The 10,324-nt window shown below is 42.1% G+C and overlaps 1 protein-coding gene across 4 annotated transcripts; it reads right to left on the bottom strand.

Moving 5' to 3' along the window:
* Positions 1-1,728: 1,728 nt before the first annotated feature.
* On the bottom strand, positions 1,729-10,295 carry LOC148339354 (myosin light polypeptide 6). Of its 4 annotated transcripts, none has more exons than XM_088289677.1 (7): positions 10,239-10,295; positions 7,241-7,268; positions 4,934-5,077; positions 4,659-4,832; positions 3,511-3,588; positions 3,224-3,257; positions 1,729-2,301 (listed from the first exon to the last, which is right to left on the bottom strand). In XM_088289677.1, the coding sequence occupies exons 1-6, from the start codon at positions 10,278-10,280 to the stop codon at positions 3,229-3,231; spliced, it is 495 nt and encodes a 164-aa protein (XP_088145803.1). In that variant the 5' UTR covers positions 10,281-10,295; the 3' UTR covers positions 1,729-2,301; positions 3,224-3,228. The 4 variants fall into 4 exon arrangements, with proteins under 4 accessions (XP_088145803.1, XP_088145805.1, XP_088145802.1 ...); XM_088289679.1 differs by lacking the exons at positions 7,241-7,268; positions 10,239-10,295 and adding exons at positions 7,502-7,529; positions 7,921-8,051; XM_088289676.1 differs by lacking the exon at positions 3,224-3,257.
* Between the last annotated feature and the right edge of the window lie 29 nt (positions 10,296-10,324).

The following is a 10,324-nucleotide window of genomic DNA, read 5'->3' as shown; positions in this document are numbered from 1 at the left end:
ACCTTGCCGGTCACAAGAAATGAGTGAAATTCTTCATCAGTATGCTAAATTCACAATTTTCTGCTCAATCATCTCCTAGACAATGAGTGATCACGTGTCCACTCTATCTTGTCAATCCATTTCTAATTACAAATTTGGTGTATGCATACACACTGAGCGAAACATTTGGTACATCTCTTAAAACAAATAAATATAATAAATGAATAAATACAACTTTACAAAATAATAAAACACATTATCGTTTGACACTATTTATACAAAAATGCTTTTTTTTAGTCTTGTTTTAGAACTGCACTCTGCAGAGTAAGCCACCCGTGAAAATAAACAAGGAGAGCAAATAAATAAATAAAACCACCCATCAATAAAAGCGCAGTGTAGCTGTAAACGACACCACAATAAAAAAAAATAGAATTCTAAATAAAAAATCAATAAGTAAAAATAATTATATTGATACCAATTAAATAAATAATTCTATTGCTAAGTGGACCAACGTTTGGCGACTAAGATGTGGGTGGCATTATTTTTGCTGCATTTCCATAAAAGGGATTTTGATGACACCAAGGACAATTTACGGTGATCATTTCTGCTGTGTAAACATCCCAGAAATTGGTTCAGATCCTGTTTTGGATCACTTGATGAATACTTGACACTTGTAAGTAAATCATTTGATTGGCTTATGTTATCTTCAGTCGGTGAGCTAAGGTTTTATATAATTGTGGGTGGGAATACATACTTTTCTGCATATCCAGCTGAATGAAAGGAACAGCGGTAAAGGAGAGCACGAGTACTCGTCATTGATGTCTGATTTGTGCTGACAGCACTTTAGATTATTGATGAGGTGAGTGGAAGACGCTTGTAATTATACAAGAGGGCTGCTGGCATCTTGTGGACTCGTAATTGAGTTCTCGATCAGGATGTTGCCTCTTGAGCATCGCTCAAGCAGTCTCTGCTAAAGCGGAGGTCAAAGTTCATTCGGAGAGGCAGCTCGGGGAGGTCCGAGGGGGAAGTTGGAGACCCATTAGTGAGTCCCCCTGTCCGATGCACCGCCGTGGAGATCACACACTAGCTCGCAAATAGGAGGATTAAAATAATCAATAGCCCTGACTTCCATCGATCGGACGCGCGCGTGCACGCACACACGCGCCAAGTAATTAGTGGCCAACCTAAACCAGATCACGGGCGCGCGCATTCCCCACGAGCTGCTCGTCGTGTGCACGAAACGGAGACCACAAACCGTTTTTTTTTTTAATTTTAAATATACATAAAGTCATTTATCAGTCAAAATACTCACGACCACGGGACAATCCTCATATTGCGAATCGCTAGCAGAATTTGCCACAACGAAGCGAAATGAACTTGAATAACATTTGTCTGATACACGGTAAATGCTTAAAAACGTTTCAATTTGACCAACGCCCAGCTATCGCTCTTTTTTTTTTTTTATCTTTGTTGCATTTTGTTTATTAAAGACAAATTGTCCTGAAGCTTAATTTTGCTGCCAATTTATCACAACTATGAGTGTAGTCTCAGTTAATTACTTAAAAACAACAACAACGTTTCCTGTTTTAATGTACATTTGGTTCAGTAATATTCAAAGGCTTCCCACGTAACGTGTCCAAAATGGACACAAGGAGCAACACTGCCCTCTGGTGTCATAAGACCAGCACTACAGACGTGACATTTCATTATTCAAGACTAAATGCTGAAACCAAAGCAGTCACACCGAAATCATGTTTGAGGAGACTTTTATTCGAATGCAAAAGAGATTGTGAAATTAAAAGCATGTCAAAAGTTGTCTAGGCATGGTTTCTATGGCTTTTATAGGACAACTTAAACTGGTTTGCTACAATGACAAAGCAAGCCAGATTTTTTTGTCACATTACAGTAAATCAAACCATGATCGTGTATGCGTGCAAGTATAAATATCAAATTGCCGTCCAAAATTGACACATTTGCAGCAGTAGTTATTACAATATTGGGCACCGGCCATGGTGGGAGAAAAAAAAAAATAAAATAAAATTAAAAAAAAAAAAATCGGGTGATGCATCTTGGAATGTGTCGAGCAAAGCAAGCTTTAAGACTGCTGACTGAATGCAAAGACATTCACATTGGTCATGTACAGTATGTTGTTGGAATTGGCAGCAGGAGCCAAGGTCTCGTCTTTAGTCATATCAAAGAGCTCGTGGGGGATGGAGAACGCTAACAGCAGAAAGAGGAACCGTGACAAGGGAAAGGCGGGAAAAAAAAGAAACAAGTGTGATTCTTTTCATCTTCAGCCGTTCATGACCATCCTGACCAGTTCTGTGAGGGGAGACAGAGAGAGAGAGAAAAAAACATGTCAGAAGTGCTTCCCACAACAAAATGAAAGGAAGTGTTCGAGAGGACACTGTAGGAGACGAGGAGGTGAGGTAATCGTCTGTATCTCTTATTCAGCCAAAGCATTTGGCCCCGTCTACGATCCGACAAGAGCCGGTTAGAGAAGTGCTTTCCTCCAGCCGAGATGCAGAGAAAAGGGAGAAGATCAAGGGAGAGGCCAGCTACAAATTTAGCTTTCGTCAGCACAGGGAACAAAACGATTAGCGCAAGTGCAACTTTTTGCAGATGTCTGGTTAGTAGAGAGGGGGGAGGAAAAGAAAGGAGGTGGGTGGGTGGGGGGGGGGACGTATCTGGTCCATTCTCCCCAAAAATTACTCCGAAAGCCGACACGTTTAAGGGAAAGCTAACTGACCTCGCCGAGAGCAACACCTACAGTTGGCAACACCGAAAGAGAAGGAATGTTGTTCAAGAGCGCCGCTGACATGCAAATGAGGAGCTGCCGTTTCATCTGCGCAGCGATGAGCTAACGGCGGGAAACAGACGTTTCATCAATGACACAAGCCACTTGCCCGTGTGCCCACCGCACCCGCCTCGGAAAGCTGAAGGGGGACCCGGCGGGCACACGCAGGCGGGCATGCTGCAGCCACGGGGCCAAGACAGACGGCCGCAGGAGGAACACGCAACAGCAGCTGGCTGCAAGTCGCCCCCAACCGCCCAAAAAACAGCGAAGGACCACGAGGCGTTCCCCAGACACACCGCCACAGGTTCAGCCTACTTTTGAACCCTCACCATCTACACGCCTGAGGGTTAGGGAGGCCTTTTATTATTATTATTATTATAATTTAGAAAAAGCTAGAAAGCAGCAAAGCCCGGTCGTGCCGCCTCACGGTATACCCGGAGCCCATACCGGCCTCAGCCTGACATGATGTGGCGCACAAATGCTGTGGAGGAAGAACAGTTACACACTTTGAGTGGTCCACATGATACAAGGCCCGGCAAAAGCAGTTAAGTCATGGCGGATTTGAGAACGCCTAACATAGCAGCCGCGTTGTCAATCCCATTTCACGTGAAATGCGTCAGCTATGTCGAGGATTTCGAGACGCCACATTCAGCGGAGCGCGATATGCGCTGGGCTTGTTACCACAATTGCTTCTTGAAATGTTTTCCTTCCTCGGGGAAAACTCCCAATCTCACCTTCATAATTGATGCAGCCGTTTGCGTCTTCGTGTCCTGCCAGAAGAGTCTCCACTTCTTCCTCTGTCATTTTCTCACCTGAAAGTCAACAGAAAAGTATTTTGCTGGCGCCTTCAAACACCCCAACTAACTTTCAAACACTTGTGTCGAATATCAACACAAACATTTTGTTTTAATACAGTGGTGCCTTGAGATACGAGCCATTTTTTTTTTTTTTTTTTGCTTTGACATGCGAGCAAAAATTTCACGTGTGAGAATTGCGTGGTGGCAGTGAACGCAATTCACTTCACAAGATGCATTTGACAGAGTGCAAATAATTATTTTTTTTTAATAAGTTTTAAAGAGGCTTTCAATCAGTTTATTGCCACATTTTGTTTAAGTTTACAGTCAAACTAAACCTCAAACAAAGAAAACTAAACGTAATGCATTTTGAACAACCACATGGCTTTGCGCTAGTCCTCCATCGGTTATCTAAGCCGCCTTTCCTCACAAGGCTTCCCTCTCAGCCATCTTCGGGCAGTTGGCGGGATACATCCTGGACCGGTTGCCAGCCAGTCACAGGCTTCCCTCTCAGTCGTTTTAGCTTAATGTTAACAAACTTAGGGGCTACCGTGCTATAACCTTTTAAGCAACGGCTATTTGAACACAGTGAGCTAATACTCACAGGCCTATAATCTTTATCCTTTGTAAACAACTATGAATACTACTGCAGCTCATTCAAGAGTTCTGACCCACTCCATGTACTGTACATGCATATGCTTGTGTTCTACTGCCTCCAGGTGGTCAGAAGGAGCAGCGCAACGTCAATTGAAATTTGAGCAAAACGTAGCATAAACTGTTTGAAGTCTTTACATTCTATTTAATGATGTCATTAGTGTGTGTTTTCATGTAATGCAATATAATGGACTATTTTTTTTTTTTTTTGGTGATGGGCCGGAATAATTGCATTTTAATGCAAAAAGATAATCTGAGATACGGGTGTGGTCACAGGATGAATTGAACTCTGATCTCAAGGTAATACTATCACAGAGTAGTTCTATGTCTTCCTCTGAATCATGTTACTCAAAATAATTGCCAGAAATATATTTCCTAATTCTGTTCTGAGAGCACAGCGTAGCACATGCACGGCTAACGGAGGCAAGTCTTACCGAGTGTGGTGAGGACATGGCGCAGCTCGGCACCCATTACTGTGCCGTTGCCTTCCTTGTCAAAAACGCGAAGGCCTTCCACAAAGTCTTCCATGGAGCCCTGATCTTTATTTTTAGCGATGGTCTGGAGCATGGGCAAGAACCTCTCAAAGTCCAGCATCTTGGTGTTCATTTCTGACAACACAAAGTCAAGTTAGTCTATTCCAAGGTGACAAGCCCTCAATGTACATTGAAAGCCGACGACCGGGAGGGAGTTGCATGTGAGCCCGACTCACCCTCAGCTTTGGGGTTTCCCAAGACTTTGAGGACATCGGCAGTGACGGGGTTCTGTCCCAGGGAGCGCATGACATCCCCACACTGGCTGTAACAGATCATTCCTTCGCCTGTTCTGTCGAACAGCAGGAACGCCTCCTTAAACTCTGTGACAGAAAGCACATTTAAAAATTGATCAAATTCAAATAAAGCCGCACACGCATGGGTTGGAAGAGATGCTCGGTCCAAAGAACGGCGAATGAAAACTAGATTGCAAACGACATTGCCAACATGCACACTGATAGCAGCATTTAATACTGAAAGCGTTTGAAACAAAGATGAGTGGTGAGTTGAGGGGAAAAAAGGAAAGTTCAGCAGCTTCGGTTATGCTTGAAAGTTCAGTTTCTCCTGCAAAGACTTTCCAATACTTTGCTGGGCTCTGCCGTATGAGACAACATTGCTCCAAAGCTCCATAGCGCAGTCAAACACCTAAATGGCACATTACAACAAAGCCGCAATAAAACAACAATTTCAAACGGCTCACATCTGGTTCTGAAGTGAATTTCCTCTTGAGGGACTAAAATTAGCAGAATGATTTAAAAAAAATATATACTTAAACAGAAAGTATTGCTGAAGCATGATCGTTAGACAGCTCGTGGTAGTACACATTGGGACAAAATTATTGGTACATTCCTTCAGTGAAAACCAACAATAACCTCCGTAATCATTTAAAAACGACAAAAGTAATAATGCTGATTGTTCTGGGCTCTTGTATTGGTTGTCTCCAATCCTCAACCATTTTCCGTTTGCAATCATGTCCAAGAAGTTTGGCCACAGTCCTATGGCCCTAAAACGCATATTTTAAGATGTGCAAACTGCTGAAAAATTCTGAGAGTCTCGACATTTTACACGCTTGTCTAGATTTTTCGTGTAATGTCCTCAGACAACTTTGTCGTTTGCTTTCTGTGTTGCGCACACACACAGACACACACACACACACCACATCAAGCAGCACATCGGATAATTATCATTTGAATAGGCAGGAGTGATGATCATTTGTCAGATTAAAGTTATTGCAGTGACCTTTTGTTTCATAAGTATTTTATTTCGGCAGGTAAAAGCTCAGAGATGTAAAATCCATTTCGCCCATTTTTGACCAAGCCAACAGGCAGCAGAAATTTTATGTCTTCATTGGAGATTTACCTCTCATTAATAAATGGATACCAACAATTTTGTTCACATGTGCAAATGACTAGACAAGAACATCAGTGCCGCACCGCACACAAATTTCTTAAAAGTGTACAAATGATGACGCTCAAAGTTCCAACAACCAAATGAGTTTGTGTACAAGTCTTACAACACCAGTTTAAGTAAATCAACTTTACCATGACGGATTAACACTGAGAGGCATCAAACACTAACCCTAGCCGGCAGCAGGCCTGTATCGGATATAAGCTCTTCTTATCTGCTCACTTGATATGAACACAATTGTAGCAAACATTCAATTAATGAGTAGATAATACTTGTTTGGTTAAATGTTTTCCTTTACTGGACTCAGCAAGACTCATGGCAGAGTTGTTTGTCATCAATATTTTAGAGTGCCGTTTAAGAAACATGAAGCTGGGCCCAAATGCATTCCGTGTTTGTTTACCCCTTGATTAGACGAGCTACATATTTGCGATAACTTGTGCTTTTATATTCTGCTCCAGTGCGTCTAAAAAATAAAATAATTTAAAAAAAAGTTAAATGTTTCAGCAAAACGATTTGACACTACAGTATAATATGTCGGTTGTAAAGAGATGAGACAGGCCTGGAAGTCAGGCCAAGCAAAAACCAAGCCCAGCTCACTTAGGCAGTGTTGTGAGTTTTTTGTGTGCGTGTGCGTGTGTACGTGTTCAAAGGAATGCGTCTCTTCCCTTCTGGCAACTTTTCCCCAGCACCATATTTGGTAATGGAGGAGTGGAGGAAAGGAGGAGGAGAGAACAAGAAGGAACACGGCCTATTATGTCAACCCTGTTCAAACATACACACATTACTGTGTGGAGCACCAAAAAAGGGGAAGCGCTTGCGAATGATCGTCTTGGAATTGATGAGCCTCAGTTTATGGTAACCTGACACGAACCAGGAATGACAAAAGACTGCACATGGCTATGTTTGGCATTACAGCACTGCAAATGCATCGCTCGCAACTCCAATCAGATTTTATAGCGCATGTCAACGACTTGGACGTAGCAAAAAAAAAAGCTCAAAGCATCTCATTCACATCCACAACATGTGAACATGCAAACCAAATCGCAAATCAGCCAACACTTTGGTTTCTACCGACTTACCATGAATCTGTTCCGGGTTAAACTCAATCTGTGAAAAAACAAGCAGTTGCAAGTGGAAAGGAGTGAAACTGGGAGGGAAATAAGAGGAGGAAATTAAAAGCGCGACTACTAGGACAGGAAGAAGACAAAAAAAAAACTCAAGCAGGGTGACAGTGGCGACAGGGGGCAAAGTGCCGTCGGAAACCAATCACAATGACAGCATGCACAAAGAAGCGTGGTGGAAAATAAATTAAAATAAAAGACAAAATGCTGAGTACTCACCCTGAATTTGATCGTCCGAGAAGTCAGACTGTTAAGAGACATGATGACAATGGTTTTGCATTTGGAACGACGAAAGCAATGTTAGCAGCGGTTTACTACTACCGCTTTTAAAACATTCGCACGTCGTATAGTTAGGCTACTAAAAATGGACTGTTACAACAATGTTTAACATTACACAAATAAACGTTTATTATGTGGTATTTTTTTCCGAGGTCGTACTGTGATGACTCCTTTCATAGATGCTACAAGCTAACGCTAGCTTCGAAAAAGTTGCACTTCCGCTAGCAAGCAGCGAACACAACGACATTTTGAAACGAAAACACACGAAGCCAAGACGATCGCATCGATCGCTAAACTACATCGAAATTAGTCATTGCTCAACCAGGTTATTTTGTTCATTTCGAATGGAGAGAACTCACCATGGCTGAGGTGTGTCCGAGGGAAAAGAATGTGACACAGACTACTTGCACAAGTGACGGCTCAGCTCAACTACGGGCGGGGTGAGGATAAAAAAGAAAGAAAAAAAAAACGTTATGACGTCACCACGGCGACGTTGTCGACGAGCCATATTTGGTTTCGGCGCCTCCCTCGCCCTGCCAAGTCAATACATAGGTTTGTTTCGAAATACAATACATATAAACGTTAGAGGACATTTGTTGAAACAAAATTGTGCGAAGACTGACAACCGTGTAGTGCTGAATTTTATTTTGGTGAGTTAAACAGTGTTTCCACGCTATATTAATTTGAATTCTTTGACATTAAATATGTCCATCCTTCCATGAACTGAACCTCTTTTTATTTAATGTTACCTGTTTCGTATAGTTTTATTGTCACCTGAATGGTGTTTTATCGGCGATAATCAATATGACACAATTAGTCCACTAAAACGTTAATATCAGTTACGTATTATCTACTTGGAATAATTGTGACTAATGGAGAGAGGGGAAAATGATTTCTCAATTTATACACGAGCGGCACGGTGGTCGACGAGTTAGCACGATGGCCTCACAGCGCATTTGAGAGTGATTTAGATAAATCAACAATTACATCATATTTAAAGTTGCAATTGCCATCAAGATGAAGTGAAATTTCCTAATTCCCATCGGCAGACCTGGCGAGCTCTGACAGCCCCTTAATGTGCTGTGCACTAAATAGTATTCCATAAACATTTCCATAGGAATTTGCACTGAGCAGCTTGGTGAATGAATGGCAAGCATTTCTGCTTCATAATTCTGTGGTTCATCGGTTTCAATTTATCGCCTTGCCAAGTGGAGTTTGCATTTTCTCTTGCTTGCCAATTTGCTATCTGCTAAGATTGCGGTTTATTCCCAGATTTCAAAAACTTCCCAGTTAAATTAATTGAAGACTCTAAATTGTTGTTTTTGTAATGCACCGTGAATGGCTGGGGACCAGTTTGAGATGTCATAAGGACATGTATGTATAAAATATGCAATGTGGGTGATGGCCATGCACAAATGACAGACATATTGTAACTGTGTAACACATCACATTTGCCAGGCAGCGGCACCATGAGCAGAAATGGATGTCTTTACTCATACTATGCAACTATTCTCACACCGTACATCCATGAGGAAACATACATCATGCACTGTATCCAACATACATCAAGTGCTCTATAAAAGTGCACTCCATTTCGCATAACGTTATTCATAGTGCACATACAGTAAACCGAATCATTGCCCAAGCATCATTCAGTTGTATTAACGTTGAAGTAAAGTCATCTCTGTGTCCTTTGTTATGTTTGCCACTGAGTCAGCAGACAGAATAAGAACTAAATCTCAGTGTTCCCCGCTGGGCTTGCAGCGGATTGTGAAAATCAGAGAGGAAGTGACATAGGAGGGATATAGTTGCCGATAGATTCCAGAAGATGGCGGCAACGATCTTTTTTGTCTCCCCTAGGCAATTCTATTCTCCCTCTCTTCAACACAATTTGTAGTTCGTTAGCACCAAGATGCCAAAAAATGGTGCCAAAACAATATTTGGATATTAAACGTGGCTTCAGAGCACAGAAAGTCGGACGGGTTTAATTTTTTTTTTAGGGGTCGCTATGCAGTAAGCGGCACGGTGCTGTGAATACACTTTGCTGCTCTTTTCCAATGAAAAAAATCAGACTTTCAATTCTAAGGCAATGATATTTGTTAACTCTTTCATTATTCTATGCCACAGGTGCCAAACTCAGGGCCCGGGGGCCAGATCTGGCCCGTGACCTCATTTTACGTGGCCCGCAAAGGGCAAATCATGTGCGTCAACTTCCTGTTTCTAGCACATTTTCTTCTCTTTTAACCACATTGAGATTTGAGATATTGCCATTTATTTGTTACCATCACTCCCCTTTTAAAATTAATTGAAAAATTGTTGCACAAACAATTACTTACTGGGTTCTGATTTCAAAACTGGCTTTCCATCAATTTCTTGTGATAACGTAACATTAATACGGGTTTACAGTCATACCAGCCCTCTGAGGGAATCCTTAACTATGATGTGGCCCGTTTGTCACAAAAGGGGAAATAATAAAGAAATGCTGTAACTAACACATGCTCAGTGACCGAAAGCCTCAAAAGACACTGATGGCATCGCTCTCTGCGTCCTAGTTCTTATTTTAGCTTAGTTATTACCACGGGTTGCTGCTGCCATCTTTATCCATCGTGTATTACATCGCAAATGATTCATCGTATGTGGTTTCCCAAAAACACTGCGCACAAGGAAGGCCACTCACCTCCAAACTGGGGTCAAAGGGTGAATCTGATGGCCGCAACATCCTGGGTTTCTGCCCCGGGGCTACTTTTGGTGCTGCAGGAGCCG

This window comes from Idiotropiscis lumnitzeri, chromosome 3 (genome assembly GCF_059441095.1).
Source record: "Idiotropiscis lumnitzeri isolate Australia: NSW breed Sydney's pygmy pipehorse chromosome 3, RoL_Ilum_1.0, whole genome shotgun sequence".
Lineage (NCBI taxonomy): Eukaryota > Metazoa > Chordata > Actinopteri > Syngnathiformes > Syngnathidae > Idiotropiscis > Idiotropiscis lumnitzeri.
This window is presented reverse-complemented; position numbering and strand designations above follow the sequence as displayed.

What these genes read in the sequence shown, in the direction of transcription:
- LOC148339354 (XM_088289677.1), bottom strand. Translation starts at nt 10,280, where the DNA reads ATGTTGCGGCCATCAGATTCACCCTTTGACCCCAGTTTGGAG. An exon ending in CCTTTGACCCCAGTTTGGAG is followed by an intron (nt 7,269 to 10,238) that starts GTGAGTGGCCTT and finishes GTTTTTTCACAG; the next exon opens with ATTGAGTTTAACCCGGAACA. An exon ending in TAACCCGGAACAGATTCATG is followed by an intron (nt 5,078 to 7,240) that starts GTAAGTCGGTAG and finishes TTTCTGTCACAG; the next exon opens with AGTTTAAGGAGGCGTTCCTG.